At 52.3% G+C, this 20733-nt stretch overlaps 1 protein-coding gene across 2 annotated transcripts in view; it reads right to left on the reverse strand.

Annotated features, from left to right (window-relative positions):
* Positions 1-20733, reverse strand: part of LTBP2 (latent transforming growth factor beta binding protein 2) — a 102471-nt gene that overhangs the window by 63635 nt on the left and 18103 nt on the right. For both annotated transcript variants that reach the window (XM_036114450.2, XM_078053957.1), the window contains exon 3: positions 15441-15690. In XM_036114450.2, the coding sequence (XP_035970343.2) occupies positions 15441-15690 (250 nt within the window). The remainder of the gene's footprint in view (positions 1-15440; positions 15691-20733) is intronic.

Below are 20733 nucleotides of genomic sequence, written 5' to 3' on the forward strand. Positions count from 1 at the left end.
TCTTTATATTCTTCATGGAGTCATCACAGTGCTGGGCACACAGCTACTGTGCCCAGATAGGTACCACATGAACTTTCAACTTCTCAGTGGCCTCTCCTGGCCCTCTCTCCCCACTGGAGCTCTCTCTCCAGCCCTGGCTGGGCCCCGTCCCATAGCAGCTGGTGCCAGCAGGCAGTCGGAAACCTTTGGCTCCAACCTCCCCCCGGAAGACTTGTCAGCTCATGGGGCACCCGGATGTCACGAATTCATCATTCACCTACTTCCAAGGTGCATTTACGAGCATTTTATAAGGAGCACAGTCCCACGTGGGCACTGTGGGAAAGACATCTTGCTCCCTCCAAGCAAGGAGGCAGAGGGTGGGGAAGGGCCCACACTTGGTGCCTTTGTGTGAACTAGAAAAGGGGCCCCTCTGGGTATCCAGTTTACAGAAGCGGCCCCATTTCCTTCACAGTGGCAGCGCTGGCTGAGAACATAGGCTAGGTTTTAGCCGCATTCGTACCCTGACCAATATCTTTGTGCAGGGCACAACACACAAAGCCATGCCCAGCAGCCCTGGGACAAGACCCTGAACGTGGGTGATTCATAACCATCCAAGAGCAGAAAAGCATCAGGTGCCAAGAGTCTCACAGCTGGATGCACGGGGAAGGCTTTCCAGTGGTTGTGCGATATGAGCTGGAGATAGGGATCAGGAGGGCAGGGTCCACCCAAGGCAGAGAGAACCCTGAGCACACGGAGACACATTAGGCCATGTGCTATTGGTATTTAAGGAGAAGAAGCCTTGTCTGGTTAAAGATAAAAGATAAGGGGCCAAAGATGACAGAAAATAAGAGCACATAGCTCCATAGCACCTCACACATCCAGGCATGGTTCTTCGCACTTTCCATACATTAACTAATTTAACCATCTTTAAAAGTAGGAAGTAGGTATTATTATTATCCCCATTTTACTGATGAGGCACAGAGAAGCTAGGTAACTAGTCTAAGGTCACACAGCAATGACTAACAGAGCTGGGAATCAAACACAGATAACCTATAGATATTCTATAGTCTACAGATATATAGATATATCCAGAGCCTGTACTCTAAACCTCTACACTATCACGGCAGCTTGAGAACTATGTTTTAGGACTGAGCTGTAGAGCCAAGGGTCCTGGCCTTATCCTGTGTATCTCATGTGCAAAGCTTATCATGCCCCTCATGCTCTCCCTACAGTGGTGTGCATGGCAGGTGCTCCGGGAGATCAGAGGAGGAGGAGGGGCTCGAGGTGAAGCAGGGGAAGGAAAGAGCTTTAGGCTGAGAGGATTGAGCTAGGACCATCTCCCACAGCCACAAAGAGCCTGGTGTATGGGCATTTCACCACCATCAAACTGGCACGAGATGCCCACCTCCTGAACCCCTGATTTCCCAGCTCATGGTCTTTGGGATCCCTTTATGCTCCATAACACACCCTCCCATGCACAGAGCTTAGCAGGCCTGGCTTATCAGACAGCAAACACAGGCCTGTGATGTCAGATGAGTTTATCCCACTTTTGGACCTGCCCAGAGAGGCTCACTGAGGTGGCGGGGTGGGGAGCCCGGGTCAAGGATATACTCCTCAGGGGCAGGCCAAAGTCCTGGCAGCCTGCAGCCAGCCTGCTCTTCCAGGGGCTGAAACTCGACCCCAGGACCATAAACAAAAGGAGATTTCTATGAGAACAAGGACCCCAACCTGAGGAGTCTTCAGCATCGTTGCAGCCCAAATCTACCAACTGATTATGTGCCAGACATCTACTATAGGCATTTCATTTTTTTAAAAATTTTTGCTAGACTCTTTATGTTTGATACCTCACGTGATTAGCACAACAACCCTATGTGGTAGGAACGACCACCCCCCATTTTAGAGAAGAGAAAACTGAAGCACACAGAGGTTATCACTCTGGCCAGGATCAGCACCAGCAGGGAAGTGCTGGGGTGGGGTCTCAAGGCCTGAGCTCCGCTTGCCTTCGATGGATGATATTCCCCACCCTGCTGCTCACCCTTGCCCATAACAAGAAACCTCACTAGGGCCAGAAACACCTTCACGTGGTCTGGGCGATCTCTCAGAGTCTCTAGGTATTGCTGCTGCTTTTCTGATGTAAACAAAAGGCCCAGGTAACCCCAGAGTCCAGGGACAGATAAAAGTGGGTGCCATTCATCGAACATGTCAAAGGTGCCAGATGCATTTGGATATATTAGTAAATTCTCCTGACAATTCTATAAGGAAGGGACGGACATCCTCATCTTACAGATGAGAACACTGAGGCTTGTCGGGTTAAATCACTTGCTCATGGCAGGCATAGTTGTTAAGTGGTAGGGCTGAGATTCAGACCCAGGCTTATCTAACTGTAAGATATCAATAGTGTCACAATCCCTCCCTCACACACCACTGCCTGCTCCAGGGGCTCTGATCTTGACCCCCCAAAAGAAAGAAATGTGGGATGGGGGGCGCCTGAGTGCCTCAGTCGTTAAGCGTCTGCCTTCGGCTCAGGTCATGATCCCAGGGTCCTGGGATCGAGCCCCGCATCAGGCTCCCTGCTTGGCGGGAAGCCTCCTTTTCCCTCTCCCACTCCCCCTGCTTGTGTTCCCTCTCTAGCTGTCTCTATCTCTGTCAAATAAATAAATAAAGTCTTTAAAAAAAAAAAAAGAAAGAAAGAAATGTGGGATGAATGATTCTCAAGGGCACGACCTGTCTGAGGTCCCCCTGCAGTACCCGAGTCCTTGAGAGGCAAGCCCCACCCTCCTCTGGGTGCACACGTGGGTGGACATGTTAGGTAATAGTCAGGGGCTGAGGCTAAGCAGGGCTAGAAGCAGACATGTGGTAGCTCCAGAGGATTTGATTTGCAATCTTCATTTTGCAAGGAATGGGGATTTTTCTTTTCAAAAAGCACTGGACTTCCTTGAATTTTAGACCTTTCACAAATATTTTCTTAGGAGAAAAAAGAACAAAAAACCCCCACAAAATGCCTGTTGCAGCTACTCACTTCCACAATGAATCACGGACACAAAACCACAGCTATGTGGCTAACAAAGCAACTATGTGTTTTCGCATTTTGTTATTGGAAATCATCTAGCAATCTTCACGATGTCATCTGCAGACAGACAGACGCGCATACGCACCCCTCTGGGTCCTAAGCAGCCAATCTTACAACTGTGGTTATCGGATGACTTTGCATTTAATTCATTTGTCCTTTCTAATCTTTTTCTGGGAAATTATCTGGCAAGCCTTAAACCCTCCTCCATAGCCCTCTCCAGAGGTGGTGTGTATGTGTGTGTGTGTGTGTGTGTGTGTGCATGGGCGCGTGTGTGCACACACGCACACATACACGCTAATGATCAGGAGAGGAGTGCTGAGACACTGATTCAGTTAGTTCCACGAGTGGAAACAAGTATACATTTGAGCCCCCATTTTACTAGTGTTATCATGGTGCCACTTTACTTTGGTAAAGCGATTTTCACTTGGGAAGCTTACAGTGCCTTTTCTGACAGCGGCAAATTCATTAACTGATGGCAGATTTAAAGATCGCATAACTGGAGAAACTACGGGACCCATAAATCAGAAACTTCCTCTGCGTCCCAGACAAGGGGTGAAACCTGATATACGTATATTTAAAAACCTTGAGCTCAAAAGGAGAATTCACAAAGCCTGAAAAAAATCTCCATTATAATTTCTTAGGCATGTTCTTTCATACAGCTTTCCCAGCCACGCCACATGCGCGTGCGCACACACACGCACACACACGCGCGCACACACACATCCCTCCCCGGAGGGTGACATTCACTGAGTAGCCTCAGTTCTGTACAAAGCCACCGGATGGGACAAACCATCCCTTGGGGCATCTGAAAAACAGCACTGACTGTCTTTCCAGCCCCTTCTTGCTTCATCACTCCCTAACCTTTTCCTTTCAAACAAAAATCCTAGAGGACTTCGGTCAGCTAAATGCTATGAGTCCGGCCACAAGCTTGAAATGTTTGTTGTTACTATTTTTTAAGCTGGATGCTGGGAACTGCATGCATTCTGTTTTAATGATCCCAACAAGCTGCCTTTGTTCCCCACACGGGGCTGTGCAGAAGCTACTCCAGGCTCTTGCTGGTTTTCTCTAATTTTCTGCAAAGACACTAGATGCCTTGCCCGGCCCCGTCCCTGTGGCTCCCTCACCAGGCTTGCTGCTCTGCACCGGCCTGAGCTCACCTGCTCTACAGACTGTTTAGCAAAATGGCTGCTGGCGAGGGTTCCAGAGTCTTGAGTAGAGCTGGGCTGGAATGGCCCTTCCCTGCAGTGCCACTGTGAGGACTCGTTAATGTTCTGGAGATCTTCCACTTGCTCCTCTAGACCTTTCTCCACCCCACTCTGGGCCCTGGGGGGCTCCTTTGCCCTCTGCCTTCCAGTCCTGTTCAGCCCAGCAAGAGGGCAGGAGAGGGAGTGGAGGTATTGATCCTCCCAACTCCCTCCTGACAGGCAAGGTGGGGCAGGGGATGGGCAGTAGCATGGCCAACAGAGGCTTTCTCCTGTGGCTGTAGCTGCTCTGGTTCCAGTAACCACTGGCACCCTGGCCCTCTAACCCTGTCCGTGCCTTTGCAAATAGACCCTTTATCAAACTGTTCCCGCTGCACATGCCATCTGTTTCCTCCTGGAACTCTGATTGATACAGATAAGGAAGAGTATCAGCTCTTGAGGACTGAGCACTTAGCCATGTGACTCAGCACTTTATCTACTTTTATTTTATTGTGTTTATTGTGTTATTCTCAACACAACCCTGTGTGGCCAGTATTAGCATCATCCTTTTACACTGAGACTCAGGGAGGCGAGGAAACACACAGCATCACATGGCTGTGAGCAACAGAATTGGATGAAACAGAGGTCTGGCTTGTGGCCCATGCTCATAACCACTACGTCATATGGTCCCCATTCTTAGGTGGTGCCTGTTGAGTGCTCTGCACAGGAGGGCCAGCTGACTCAATAAGGTTCCATAAATGGTAGGTTAAAATAACAACCATACCACACACACACACACACACACACACACACACACAACCCAGTCCTAAATTCTACTCTAGCATAACTTTAACCCAACCCTAGCCACAAGACTAAGGTTAAAATCTCACTGTAATACTACACTAAAGTTATCCTCTCTTCTTTCCCTCACCACCACCCTCTTGTGAAATAGAGTATCACCCCAACCACAACCCTAGTCCCACCCAATCCTCACCTAACATTCACCACTGTAACCACAATTCTAGGCACCCCATCGGGGTGGGCCTAGGGTCAGGGCAGTGGTGAGCACTGGGAGGTCTCCGGGACCCCTCTGCTCCTTGGTGATTGTCCCCATCCCATCGGCAGGTGCAGCCCTGCCACCTCACTCCATTTATACTCCGCCAATCAGACTCAACGTGATTGGCCAGAAGACATTTGTGTAACATCTCTTTCGCACATGTCACTGAGCTGGAGATGCCCTCAGTGGCGGTGAGGAAGAGGGAGGGCTAGAAGAGAAAGAAGGTCTGTAGCTTTCTCCATCATTGTGCTGCAGGCTGTTGGCAGATGGGAAGTGAGCAGCTCACATCTCAGGGACCTGTCGAGGGCCAGGGCCAGGGCGTGGCTGGGAGAGAGCCGCCCTCTGTAATTGCACCCAGGGAGGTTCTGATAACCGTCAGTTCTGGGAGAATCCTGGAAAAGTGAGTCATGCAGCCTTCATCAGAGATTTTGGGGCTGCCTCAGGCCAGATGCTCACCTTCAAGCTTAACTAGGAGAGAAAGGAAGGCAAGAGAAAGTGTGCAAGCTGCAGACACCATTTCCCTGGAACCTGCCCACTTGTCCTATGTGGGGAGCAGGAGAGGTATTAGAAGGTGCTGGGCTTCCTTCTTCCCTGAGCACTCAGAGGCCTGAGCTTGGCATCTTCACCGACTCAGAGGTGTCCGCACTGGGCTGAATGCTCCTTCTTCACCATCTCTGGCAGGACCATGAGGCCTAGAGGCAAAACACAGCCAGAATGCATGCCTCAGGCCGCATTTGCGCAGAGCCTATGTCTTTTTGTTATTCACACATGGCTAGCCAAGACCCTGCCCAGGCCCTGAGCTCTGTGGGTCTCAGGTACATGTGTGGGTTGAGGAGGTACATATTAACACTCTTCAAAGCCTCAGAGGTCCACCCCCCACCAACACCACTACCATTTCAGAGAACTCTAGAAGGGACCTCAGCAGCCACACCCAGCTACAAAGGACTGCTTTGAAGCAACATGCTTTGTAGGGGACATGGGAAATATCTCCCTCCTGAGAAGAAGCCAAGTCCAGGGTCACTACATACAGCTGCACAGGCTGTGCACTGCACAATTCTTGGAGTACCTATCATAGAGACTGTAATGTGATGGCCATCTCCTGTTGTATCCAGTGACTAAGAAGTCCAGCACAGAATGTCTCCTTCCTCTCCCTGGTGGGAATGGAGTGCTTCAGACCTAGCCACTTCCTCCAAGCAGTCTCCTGGGCAGTGCTGAGGGACCCTCCACAAACCTTCATTGGGCCCATCTACACTTGTAGAACCCCTTGCGAGCAGCAGGGAGAGGGGCGTAGGCAGGAAAGGAAGCGCTTGGCTGAGACGCAGATTTTTTTCTACTCTCCTCAAAAAGCAGCAGCAGGGCTTCTGGGGTTTCAGACTTGGGAAAATAAAACCCTCTCCATTTGTTCTGGCTGGAGGCCCACAAGCGAGCATCTCCCTCTGACTACTCTCCTCCAAGCCCTCCCTCTTCCAAACCCACAAGCCCAAGGAAGGGGGTTCATGGGGCTCTTTTCAGGCCCCAGAGACAGAAGAAACTAGAAGGGGACCCCCTTCACAGCTGCCACAGTCCTGTACCAGACCCCTGGCACTCCTCAGGGTCTGCTAAGTCTGGCTCTGCCCCATTCTAATCACCGTTAGGGGAGAAGTATTGCCCTAGGCCCGCCCTGGCTCCAGAGCCCCCAGGCCCAGAGGCATAGAGTGGGCAGATACCCACCTGCTGGGAGGATTGGAAGATCCCCTTCCTGATCTGTGTCATTCTAGGGGATGGGCTGAGTGTCAGCTCAGAAAGGAAGGGACCAAAGACCATCTTTTTTTGCTCCAGGAAGCCACAGGGAATGCACTGCGATAGGGATGGTCATTCAGTAGATAATTATTTATTGAGTGCTTACTATATACCAGGCACTGTTCTAGGAGATTGGGATATATCAGTGCACAAAGCAAGATCCCTGTCCTTGAGAAGCTCACATTGTAGCTGGGGGAAAACAGATGATAAATACTGAACATGACAAATTAAGTTAATTATATGTTATGTTAGAAAACAGAAAGTAAAAAGTACTGTGAAAATAAAAAGTGAACAAGATGAGGGGGATTCTCAATTGGGGGGTTACAATATTAAGTAATAGAGAGATAGGAGACATCTCCCTCCTGGGAAGGAACCAGGTCCAGGATCACCACATACAGTTGCACAGGCTGTGCACTGCACAACTGTTGGGGTACCCATTGTAGACGCTATGATCCGCACCGTGAAGTACATCCCCTGGTTTGTGTCCAGTGGCTAAGGTCAACCCTAAGGCTAAAACCTTTAAAAGGTGGTCAGAGAGGGCCTCAATGAGGAGCTTCTCCTGAAAGTCACCCATACACAAATAGGAGGCATAAGCAAATACCCCAGCCCACTGTCAAGACTGTTAACTAACAACACTAACCAGCACTTCCAATAAACATTACAGTTCACAAAGCAATCTTTTGTCCACAATGTTTTTGTTAATCCTCACAACACACCGGTGAGGAAAGAATTTTCTTTCCTATTTTATAGATAGAGACATGAAGTCTTCGTGAAGTTAAGTGGCTAGCCCAAAGCCACAAAGCTACTTAGTGTCCCAACTTGGAAGCAAAACTGGGTCTCCTGATTCTTTCAAAATAGTGTATTCAAGGTCCTAAGGGTTGGGGAACTCCAGAAAAACCCCAGGGGGCAAGCTTGGGGCTCAGAGTTACAAAAACAAATCAGAAAAAAATAAGGCTAAAAAAAAAAAAGAGAGAGAGAGAAGGAAAGGAAAGAAGGCACTCCATCCCCAGAGATCTCAAACGCTTGCCTCAGCCTGGACTGAAGTTGCCCTGGCAGGGAGGCGCCACTGCATGGCCACGAGGAAGGGGTGACACAGAATGAAAGATGCAGGCTGCTAACCCCACAGAGGCCTCGCCAAGGAGGACTTGAGGTCAGATTGTCAGGGACAGTGAAGGTCTGTCCCGGTGAAGGCATCATGTGTCCTTGTCACGACCTTGGAAATGGGTAAAAGGGGAGTAAGCACACATCACCATCTGGGATGGAAAATGGCCAAGCCAGAGGCCAGAATCTGAGACCATTAACTCGAAGACCCACTCTATGTCTCTGATTTACAAACGTGGAAACTGAGACCCCAGGAGGCAAAGGATTCTAGCCTTGTAGCATGAGTCAGGCCCTCATCATGTCCCAGGGGAATTGGAGAATTGTCTTGGGTCCAAGGTGCCTTGAATGAGGAGAGAGGATAAACAGAGCATCACATCGCCCAAGGGAGCCAGCGGAGGGCATGTGGCAGCACGTGGACGCCCAGAGCAGAGGAGGGGAGTGGCGGGGAGGTGCCTGGAGCAGAACCCAGGCTCTGAGGACCCTGGCAAGCCTTCAAACTGGCCTGAGTCAGCATCTCCCGGGTTCCCAGAATAGACCCATAACCCAGCTGCCAACTTTTGTCCTGCCTCAGTTTCCCTATCTGTAAGTCCAGATGGTGGGGTGGAGAAAAACCCATCCTGGCAAACACGGTAGCTCATGCTGAGTTGTCAGAGGCATGAGGAATAGAAAGGTAGGGTCAGAGATTTTGCATTTAGTGGACCTCCTGTGCGCCAGACACCCCCTGACCCCTCCACATATGGTATTTCAATGAATTCTCTCAAGCACCCTATGAGAAGGACATTAGTTTTCCCATTTCAGAGCCAAAGAAACTGAATTTCGGTGAGGTGAAGTGAATGGCATGACTAGTTTGAGAGGCACCGGGGTTTTAATCCTGCCTGGCTCCAAAACCCAACACTCTCCCCTAAGACACACGCTGGCTGCTTCCTCGCACCTTCTCGTTCCTTCTGTTGCTCCAGGTACCTCGTTTCTGGTTCTGGGTCATCGATCTCCTCTTCGCCATTTTGTCAGGCAGCAGCTGCTGCCTTCGCCCCCAGGAGAGGGGCCTGGGTCTCCCCTGCTGTGGCTCCTGGTGCGGTGATCTACTTGGGAAGTCACCCCGCTCCCCAAGCCTGGCAGAGACCACTCCTTGGGAGTTGAGACCCCGTCCCCACCAGAGGAGGCCCAGGCAACCTGCGGGCTCACTCTCAGCAACTGGAGGTTAAAGGTCACAGGTCAGGAAGTGCAAAGATGGCGGAGGTGGAGAGGTGGGGGCTGAACAAGTCCGGGGTCCTGCCCTGAGGTGGCGAGGCCCACGACCACCCACATGCAGCCACCCGTCCTCAGTGGCCCGGTGCTCACCACTGAGGCTGGACCCTCAGCAGGAGCTGAACTAGTACCTGCCCCACCTCCTTCTCCTGCAGACAGAAGCCCGGAGAGGTCTGGCACAGGTCCGCATCTCAGGCCGGGCTGGGGGACTGCGGACAAGAGACCTCACCTCTCTGAGCTTTGTCAACAGAACGGGAACACTGGGAACCGTGGCCCAGAGCTGTGAGAGGTCAATGAGATAACTGGGTGGAGAGCCAAGCCTGTCACTTGGCACACATTCACCTAACTCCAGTCGGGCCGGTTGTGTTCACGTGCAGGAGCCATAGCAGCAAGAAAGCAGATAAAAACCCCTGTCCTGGGGCGCCTGGGGGGCTCAGTCTGTTAAGCGTCTGCCTTCGGCTCAGGTCATGGTCCCAGGGTCCTGGGATCGAGCCCCTCATCGGGACTCCCTGCTGAGCAGGAAGTCTGCTTCTTCCTCTGCTCTCTCTCACTCTCTCTCTCTCAAATAAATAAAATCTTTAAAAAACCCAAAAAAACCCTGTCCTCCTGGACCTGACCTTTCACTGGAGTAAGAAAAACGATAAATCAAATAAATAAGTAAAACACAGAAGACGCTAGTGCAACGGAGAAAAATTGCTGGGGGTGGGGTAGGGAGTGTTTGGGAGTGTGCAGCTTTAAATCAGGTGAACAGAGCCCCCCACCCCCACCCCGCTAAGAAGAAAAGACCTGAAGGGGGAGGAAGCAAGCCATGTGAGTATCTAGAAACGGTGTTTGATGTAGGTTGTATTGTGTCTCCCCCAAAAATGTGTTGAAGTCCTAACTCTCAACCTGTAATTTGGGGCCTTATTTGGATATAGGGTCTGTGCAGATGTAATCAGTTAGGTTTAGATGAGATTATACTGGATTAGGGTGGGCCTTAAAGTCGTGCACGCACACGTGTGCACACACACACAGCAGGCCATGTGACAATGGAGGCAGAGATTAGTGTGATGCAGCTACAAGCCAAGGGACACCAAGGATTGATGGGAGCCATCAGCTGCTAGGAGAGAGGCATGAAACAGATTCTCTCGCAGAAGGAACAACCCGATTGACACCTTGATTTTGGACTTCCGTCCTCCTGCACTGTGAGAGAATACATTTCTGTTGTTTTAAGCCACTCAGTCTGTGGTCATTTGTTATGGCTATCCTAGGAAATACTAACACAGTATTCTAAGGAGGGGGGCTAGCAAGTGCAAAGGCCCTGAGGTGGGAGCATCTCTGGCACATTTGAGGAAAAACCAGTTGGCCAGCATGGCAGAAGCAGAGTGAATGGGGAGAACGAATGGTGAAAGCTGACATCAGAGATGTCAGAAAGGTTTTGGGGGCCAGATCATGGAGGGCTGTCCTATGACAAGACCCTGACAAGGGGAGCTGTTACACTTCAAATGGGGGGATCCCAGCTGGAATGGGCTGCAGTGGGTGGGTTTGGTTGGCCCCCATGATCTTTGTCCCCTGGTGTTACACCTTTGAATATGTTACATTAAATGGCAAAAGGAATGAAACTCCTATAACACTGTATGTTAACTACACTGGAATTAAAATTTAAAAAATAAATGGCAAAGGGCAATTAAGGTAGCAGGTGGAACTAAGGTTGCCCATCAGCTGACAAAAGAGGGAGTGTGTCCTGGAGTGTCATCACATGGGGGGGGGCTATGTCATCTGTCATCAGATAGGCCCTTAAAAGTGGAAGAAGAAGGCAGAAGAGTCAGTGAGAGATTCAGCCAAAGAAGGAAGCAGAGGGGAGATTCAAAACGTGAAGAGTTCACGTGCCATTGCTGGCTTGGAAGATAGGAAAGTGGCCACAAGCCAAAGAGCAGAGGGGGTTTCTAGGTGCTAGGAACAGCCCTCAAGTGACAGATCACAAGAAACGGAGACCTTGGTCCTACAACTGCAAGGAACTGAATTCTGCCACCAACCTGAATGAGCAAGGAAACCGATTCACCCCAAGAGCCTCCAGGAACTGAGCCCTGCTGACACCTTGACTCTGACCTGGTGAGACCCTCGGCAGATGTTTGAGCCGTAGAGCTGAAGGATAACACATCTGCATTGGGTTAAGTGGCTCGTTTGTGGCAATTCGCTATGGCAGCCACAGGAAACTAACACAGTGGATGAAGACGTGGGGTGTGTGGAGACAAGGAGATCCAGGAGAGAGAGAGAGAGAGACCTGGTCGGTAAAAAGAAGGCGGACCCGAACTGCCTTCTGGGGGAGCAGCCCACAGAGAGCCACCAGCATGGGGCCCACAGCTTCCTAGACATCTCCCTACCAAACCCGCTTAGCACCGTCCCCCAGGCCCGTTGTTGCCCAAGTCGGGAGCAAGCCTTCTTAGAATGTCCCCAGGGCCCAGCCTCTAGGTCCTCAGGTCAGGCTAAGGAGCATTGCCTCCCATTCTGAGAAATGATGCGACACCTCCCCTCGGCCCCCTCTCCCATAGGGCTGGTAAGAACGGTGCTGGTGGAACGAGCCAGCCAGCCAAACCCACTACTGGGGACAGGGCGGGACCTGCTAGTCACGGCTCCCCTGAGGCTGGGCGGGATCTGACGGCTCCCCAGAGTGGGTCCCTACACACACGCAGGAACCCCAGGTTTTGTCTGCTCTCTGCCACCCAAGACCCCCTAGCAAAAAAAAAAAGAAACCAGCCTGCTGATGGCCAAAACCTACTGAGGACTAACTCTGATCAGGCACTGTACTATACTAAGTGCTCTACTCACATGGTCTCATTTCATCTTTTCTGCACTCCTATCAGGTGCGGACGATTGACTCAGAGAGGTTAGGAAACGTGCCTAAAGGTCACACAGCTGGTGAGTAGTAAATCCAGAACTGGACCCCCAGGATGATCTGAATCCAAAGCCCAGGCTGGACCCTCACTAGTCAAGGTGGGGTCCGTGGACCGGCAGCCTCAGCACCACCAGAGACCACGTTAGAGCTGCTCTCCCCTGCCCTGCAGAGTCAGCAGCTGCCTGTAGGCAAGTTCCCAGGTGATGCCCATGCCCGTGGCAGTTTGAGAAGCATGGATGTAAAGCAGGTTTCCCAGGCTGGCCGCTCCTGGGTTGTTGTAACTGCCCCACCCTCAACCTCCTAAGGCCTGTCCCCAGCTGCCTGGTTCTGGCTCCCGAGGTGGGACAGGCCCTCTGCCCAGGCTTGGGGAAGAAGCCTGGACCTGGGTCTCAGGGGGAGTCTCCAGGCCCCTGCAGCCAGCCCAGGCCACAGCTGGACAACATCAACCCTTGTCTGGCTCTCCTTAGAGCATGCTGCTGTGGCTGCCTGAGACTCTCCTGGCCCCTCCTTTTCGACTTCCTTCTGGAACGCAAGGCTCTCGGCCTCGGTCTAGTGCTCTCCTGAAGGGGGTCTCTGGCCATCACCAATCCTTGCAGTGTCTCCGCTCTCTAAATATTTTGGGCCCCCCTCTGGCTTCTAGAATGCCCCATGCTTCATGTCACTCCCTCTCTCTGGACACCAAGGGCCCGTGCGAGTTGCCATCGGGAAAGAGGCCAACGGCTGCTTGGGGAACCTAGCCAAGCTCACAGGAAATGTCTGACACCACCAGGCAAGCGGGATTTGGCCTCTCAAAGCAAAACACAGCTGGGCCGACAGTGGGCCACTCGGACTTTCCCAGATTTCATGGCACTGAGGTCCCAGGGCAGAGACAGACTGGGCCGGCCTGGAGGCGGCAGCCCATTCACGACATCACAGTAGCCCCTGGCCAGGGAGCCTTTGAAGCTGGAAGAGGATGTCCCTGCTGTGGGCCACTGACCTCCCAGTGGGCCCTCGCCCTCCACTGCCTCCTGCACACAGTGACTCCTTCGAAGGGGGAGGGAAAGCTCCCGCAGCTCCTCCTCCTCTCCCCAGCATCGGGTCGCATCCATTCATTCATTTAGCTTATGTAAATTGAGCACCTACAGTGAGCCAAGCCTGCTGTTAGGTACCAAGGCCTGCTCGAAAGAGCAGGACACAGTCCCTACTCTCCAGGAGCTCTTGCTGCGGGGAGCAGAGGAACAAACCATCCAGAGGCAGAGTGTGGGGTGCTCCGCCAGGGAAGCGCAGAGCCCCCCCTCTTCCTGCACTGAGAGCAGCACAGGGGCTGGTGCCCTTGGTTCTGGGTACAGGGTGAGGGTCCGACGGTGGGTGGGCCCTTTCTTAGGTGACTCTTCAGTTTGCACCCAGTGAAGCAAATGCGGATTGAGCCTTTTTATAAGCTAAGACTGTGGGAGGAGCTTTGGGGAGATCCAAAGAGTGAGAGAAGGAGTCTCTGCCTTCCAGGGCCCAGGCCCCACAATCTGATTGCAGACAGGGCGCAGATCCACGGGGTGTGCGCTGCGGGGGGTCAGAGAGCTGGGTGGAAGTGATCGGGGGCGCTTTTTGGAGAAAGTAGTACTGGGAGGAGTGGGCTGAGCTGGGCAGATGGGGCAGGGGATATTAAACAGCTCTGACTCAAGGGTGCGAGGGAGAGAATGACCTGCCAAGCAACTATCCCCCATACTCACTTGTGTGCACACAGGGGGGTTCCATGCATTATAAAAGGAATGAATCCTACAAGCCGAAAGAGAGCTTGCAGGGGAATGCCTGCTCCATCCTGCCCTTGGCTGACCCTGGAGCTGGTACCTCTGGTGTTCTTCCAGATGCCTTCACACCAGGCCCACCCACCTTGGACCAACGGCTGGGACCAATCATCACAGGGCTCAGGCCCTGCCCACCTGCTCACAGCCAATCCCAGGCCATCCACCCTGGCCCCTGTGTTGTCTACCTGGCCCTCAGCTCTGCCCCAGCATTCCAAGGCCTTGGCCAAAGGGTTTGATTCTTCTGGTTTTGATTTGGATCTTCCTAGACCTCAACTGGAGTTCATCCTTCTGTTCTTTGTGCTTCTGGCTACTCTTGCAAACTAGCTGCTTGAGTGCTTGGGGCTCTGGGACCCTACCTTACTGAGACCCCCGTTGCCCCCTGCTTCAGAGCTGTAGGATAATCTCAAGCTCCTTTCTCTTCTCTCCTGAGCCTTCCCGCTGGGGCCCTGACCTTGAGGCCAGCCTCCTTTCCCTGGTTCTCCTGGCTTCCCAGGCGACAAATCCTTTTTCCCCTTAGTTCAGCAAGACAAGGTTGCAACCTTTTAGAAAGAACATCCTAAGTAGGAAGTGAATGGAAAAACTCGCCTGAAAAAACAAAAGGAAAACACAGCCCCCTAGAAATGGACCAGTTTACAAAGTTCAGATTTCCTGTCCAGAGCTAGAAAAAGTCTAGCCAGGTTGGCTGGCAAGCAGGCCAGGGAATCCTGCCCATGAAAGTTCTCCTTGCCCACATTTTATTCTACACCCTCCCCCCACATGCTCCTGCTATTCCCTTCAAGGAGAGAAGTTACTGCTGGGCAGTGAGTGAACTGAAGGGCTTCTTTGGGCAGAGGGGGCCTTCCTGCATGGACCACAGGCAGAGGAGGAGGGGGAGGAGGAAAACATTTATAAAGAGTTTACTATGTACCAGCCACTGTTCTAAGCACTTTCTTTATATCAACTAACTTAATCCTTACAACAGTTCCACGCTTGTGATGATCATTGTTGTCCCCACCTCGTTGTGAGGAATCAGAGAGGTAAATAACTTGCCCAAGGCCACCCAGCCAGGAAGTGGCCACGACAGGATTCGAAACAAGAGGGTGAGAGGGTTTATGCCCTCTTCAGCTTCCTCCCAGGACCTGGAGGGTAGCGACTCCATCTCCCAGCTCCCCTGGCCGCCCGAGCCTGGCAAAGCCTGTGCCGGCCCCAGCACTCACCTCCCTGCTCACTCACTGCCCCTGTGGTCCGGGCAGGGAGGGGGAGGAGAGCAGGGAGGAGGAAGGAGAATTCTGGTCTTCTCCACCAAGGTCTTCCCCAAGTGGTCCCGAGGAAGAAGCCCCGCTGGGGAGGGACGGCGCCCCTGGGTCCTGGTCCCACCGAGGAGGGGACTCACCTGGCCGGAGGCCGCTGTGATGCCACTGACCGCGCTCTGGGGGTTGTGGTGCTTTCTCTGGCAGCGCTGCTCCTGCGCAGGTTGGGGGACCCCTCGGCTGCGCGTCGCGGTGCTGGCCTTGAGTTCTGGGGGTCGAATTCCTCCTCAGGAATGACCTCCTCACAGCGGGCTCCGCGGAAGCCAGAGCGGCACACGCAGAGCTGGGGCCGACTGCAGGATCCCCGGTTCTGGCACGGCGGCTGGCACACGGCTGGGGAGGAAAGGGAGAGGGGTGAGGGCCGGCAGGGGGCGGGGGGGCTGACACCTTCCTGTCAGGAGGGCCACCTGCTGTGTGCCTGCCCCCCCCTCCAGCAGGAAGCCCGACTCTGGCCTCAGAAAGCTCCCTGGGCCCATCTGCCGCCACTCCACCTATAGGTCCCCGGGGGGGGGGGGGCGGTTACCCTGTCATCTCCGAACAGCCCATCAGGGACTGAGTGACCAAAGGTGTCAAGCACTCCCAGCAGGACACCTGACTTTGTATTGTATGCTTGTGCTCACTTTTAGCTGTCAGCCCCTCCTCTCAGACTGAAAGTCCCAGGGGACAGACATTTTGTTTTCTTCCCTCCAGTCGCCCCAGAACTTGGAATAGAGACTGACATAGAGTAGATTTTCAATAAAGAATGGATGAATGAATGAATGAATGAGTTTTTTTAATGGGAGAGGGCTCAACACTGGCCTGAGAGTCAGGGTGGTGGGGGGGCTGAGCGGTTGAGGTCTTCCTGTCTTCCGTGAGCTGTGTGATCTTGATCTCACTGAGCCCCGATTTTCTCATGAATCACTTGAGGGGCAGGCTGGGGAGGCTGGGGGGCATCCTAAGGGTTCTCAAAGCTCCCACCTTCCTGAGCAAGTGCTGGAGCCCCTGACCAGGAGCAGGAAGGACTCTGTCTCCCAGGCCCTGGGAGCAGCCTGGGGGCAGAGTGGGGCTGGAACTGGGCCCCTTCCTCCGAGCTGGTGCTGTCCTGCAGCCATGGGTCAGCAGCGCCGTGCCTTTGCACTGCCCTTCCTCACCTTGCAGAATCTGGAGCCCCCTCCAGTGACTAACAGCCATGGGAGAGAGAGTCCCGTGCAGAGAAACACAGTGGGCGGCAGGGCCCTGCCCCACTCCTCCCAGGACCTCCTCTGGGGAACATGGAGGAACCCAGGAGAGCATGGTCAGGCTCATGCTGGACCCTCTAAACCCAATGTCCCCTCCATCTGTCACTCATTCATTCAACAAATATTTGCTGAGCCCCTACTGTGTACTAGGCACTGGGCACGAAGTCCTTGTCCTCCTGGAGCTTGCAGTCCAGTGGGGGAGACCAATGGGAAATAAGAAAATAGCATCAGGTTACTTTGGGGCAGTATCTCAGGCTATGGAGACAAACAGGGTGATGTAGCGGCCCACACCTGACGTTAGATGGGAAGGACAGGGCAGGCCTCTCTGAAGAGCGGGGTCCGACTGGTACAAAGGAGGTGGACGGGTGAAGGTCTGGGCAGAGCCTTCCAGGCAGAGGGATAAGCACGTGCAAAGCTCTGGGGCTGGAGGGAACATGGTATGTTCGAGGAGGTGCCAGAGGTCCAGGGAGGCTGGGGTCTGATGATAGCAGGGAGCACTCAAGGTCAGGGAAACAGAGGCGGATGATGCAGACCCTTGTGGGCCTCAGTTATTCTAAGTGCATTTGTAAACTCCCAGGCATCACTCCCTAGCCCCTGAGCCTGGGATCGCTTGAGCTATACTCTCCTCTCTGACAGCAGGCCTGGAATCCGAACCAAGGTCGGTCTGAAGAAATCTCTCCAAAATTCCACTTGTCCCATGCCACCTCCTTCTCGGAGATACTCACTGGCTCCCGGGAGCCTCCAGGATTCAAGTCCAAGACTAGCACCGAACACCTGTGTCTGATCCCCCTCTAACCATAAATCCCTCTAAGTCAACCTGCTGCAGCCAGACTGGCCAGTGGGTATGGCTCTCTCTTCTCTCTGCCTTTGTGTGCACCATGTCCCTTCCCTGGAACTCTTTCCCATTCCTTTCCACTTACCTAAGTCCTACTGTTCCTTCAAGGCCTCCCCCCAGCCCTGACGGCCGCCTCCAGCCAGTGCGCCCTCCCCAGAGCAGTGAGGAACCGCGCTCACTGTGCACACCACGCATCAGGTACGCCCCGAGGGCCGCAATCAGCGTGATGGGTTTTCCACAGACGTGACTCAATTCCCCAGCTACTATCAGGCCCTGCAACTGCCCCTTACACCTCTTTGCATCCTTAGCTCCCAGGATATGCGTAGCAATGACCCAAGAACTCCTATTTTTATTGCGGCAGCTATTATCTACGGAGCGCTTACACTCTGCAGGCCCTGCACTTTGCATGTACGATCTCATTGAACCCCAACAATCCTCTGCAGCCAGTGTGGTTATGATTCTCATTTTATAAATAATGCCTCAAGCTCAGAGAGGTTAAAAGCTTGACTGAGATCACCTAGCCTGTCAGTGGTGGATCTAGGATTCGAATCCGGGTCTGTTTGACTGCAAAGCCCAGGTTCTTTCCTCCCCATAGCCGGGCTGGTATGGTCCTTCCTCCCTACCATTTCTGAACCTTGACCCGGAGCCGATGATGAAACAAAGGGATCTGTTGGCTTCCAGTCAGCCACCAAATGCACCTTTGCAGGTGGTGGAGACTTCAGGACCCCATCCCTCTCCAAAGCCCACACCAGAAATCTTAGATGATGATGGACCATGTTTACCAACTCATGCATTCATTCGGTGAACATTCATAGAGCGCTCACTAGGTATGAGCTCAGCCTGTGGGAGAGAGGGCCCCTCTCATTTTTTTAAAGATTTTATTTATTTATTTTAGAGAGAGAGAGAGGGCATGGGGTGGGGGGAGGGATGAGGGGGAGGAGATTCTCAAGCAGATTCCACACTAAGCACGGAGCCCAACTCAGAGCTAGATCTCACAATCCTGAGATCATGACCTGAGCCCAAAATCAAGAGTCGGCCGCCGAACTGACTGAGTCATCCAGGTGCCCCGAGAGGACCTCTCTCTTAAGAAGTGTACTGTCTCAGGGTGCCTCAGTCGATTAAGGGCCTACCTTCTGCTCAGGTCATGGTCCCAGGGTCCTGGGTACAAGCCTGGAGTTGGGCTCCCTGCTCAGTAGGGGGTCTGATTCTCCCTCTGCCCCTCACCCTACTCATGCTCTCTCACTTTCTCTCTCTCAAATAAATAAAATCTTAAAAAAAAAATGCACTGTCTCACATGGAAGAAGGGAAAGTCAGGGAAGGCTTCCTAGAGGAAGTGATGCTGATCAGAGACACAAAGGATGAGTTGATTGGGCATCATGTCAATCAAGGGCAATCTGCTCACTCAGGGGAGAGTGGGGGAAATACCAGGTCTCACTTCAGGATTCCAAACATGAGTTGGATCCTGATGCCAGAGCATTTTCCTCAGTGCCTTGGCATGACTTCCTGGCAGGCCCCAGGTCTCCAGATAAATAGACCATGTCAGAGAATTGTAAACTTGAGCGCTTCCCCAAAAACAAAGTGCCACAATGGCAGGATTTGGGCCTATGGCCTGGCTGCCACTCCATCTGCCCAAGCAGACTTGGCCCCCACCTGACCACCCACCAGGCCCCATCACCACCACCACCAGAGACCAGCCCAGCAGCCAAACCAAGGCTGGTGAACACTGGGGAAGCAGGTTTGCCGAGGGCAGGTCTTGGCCCTGCTTTAGTTTTGGGAGGAAACAAAAAGGGAAGGCCTGAGTGGTTTTCCATGAACACTGCATGACTGCAAGTCTCTCGGACCAGGGTTGGCAAACTTTGGTGGGTGCAATGAACAGCTCGTACAAAATGGGTGGTTGGGGGAAATCATAAAAATAGCTTTTATATACTTATGTAACACCGTGGTAAATAAAAGTTCTAAAAGGCTTCCAAGCCAGCCCAATTTGTTGATGGAAAAAACCTGCTTGGGAAGATAGCCTTTCTGGATCAACCATTTTTGAAATTGCACAGAGGTCAGATTTGCCAAGGAAGATCCTCCAACAAGTGTCAGGTTTTCTGAGGTGTTGAGCCAGCTCTCGCCCACTCCATCTGCATCCTCTCTCAAGATGCAGGTTTTAGCAAGATGCAGGGAACCACCGGACATCCTCACTAAAAGTGGTCACGCTTTTGTTCTGAGCCGAGCATCTGCATCATGAGTCTGGCACATAAACTCTTCTCTTCTCTCTCCACTACCCTGAAAATCACCCCCAAATGGCTCAAAGTGGTGGTTCCTAGGGCCCATCTGTCAAAGGGTACATTCTTATGACAGTTTTTACTGGTCTGCCATAAAATAAATAAAACATTTCCTGAGTTTTTGTGTAATGCTATTTTTCCCATTTAAAAAGCATCCTTTATTTTGAGATCGTGTCTTTTCTGTTTTTTTTTTTTTTTTGGTGTTCTTTTTTTTTTTTTTTCATTAAAAGTGATGGCAAACGGTAATTTGGATATCTAACATCCTCACTTGGCAAAATGAAAAGCTGCCAACTGTAGTTTGGTAACTGTGGTGTCTGGGGATATTTTATGGGTGCATGCAATCCAAAAGTTTGGGACCCTTTGGCCATAGTGGTCATGTGGCCTCTTGTTGAAAGGAGACTGAAGCAAAACATTCCTGTCAAATGAGCACAGATTTCAGAGCTGAAGTATCAGAAAGGAAACCATCCATGTCAGAATGGGCGATGGCAGGGACTGTTGCATAAAGCAAAAAAAAGGAAATGCCGAGGGCCCGGGGAGAGGCAGTTCCATGCAGCGCGATGAGAATTCTAAGAGAGAAAACTCCCAGCCATGGCCGGCAGGGAAGTCTTCATGTTTTGTTCTTGGAGCCCCGTGTCTCCCATTTTCCCACGAGAGCAGAGATCATGCCTTATACTTGAGAATTCAACCCAGGATGGGGTATATGGCTTTAGTGTGTATTCATTGATTGATTATTGGTAAAGGCTGTGGAGCGGGATGCCCTGATGTCCATGTTTAGCCATCGAGGGCACATCCTCCCCACCCCCCCGGCCACTCCCCCGCCAACCAGAGGCCACCATCCTCAGACAACAAGCAAGCGAGGCTCTATCAGCCTCCCTGTGCTCACAAGCCAATGCCAGCTCTTAGCCATTCATAATTTGGGCTCCTCCTGAACCCTGGCTTTTCCATACTCTCCTGGCCCTCTCCTCCTCACTGAGGATTGGACATGTGGAAAGTTTCAGCCTTGGGAGTTCAGCTCTGTGCAGTTAGCAGGATGCCAAAAGAGAGGGGAATAAAA

Source organism: Halichoerus grypus, chromosome 8 (assembly GCF_964656455.1).
Source record: "Halichoerus grypus chromosome 8, mHalGry1.hap1.1, whole genome shotgun sequence".
Classification (NCBI taxonomy): domain Eukaryota; kingdom Metazoa; phylum Chordata; class Mammalia; order Carnivora; family Phocidae; genus Halichoerus; species Halichoerus grypus.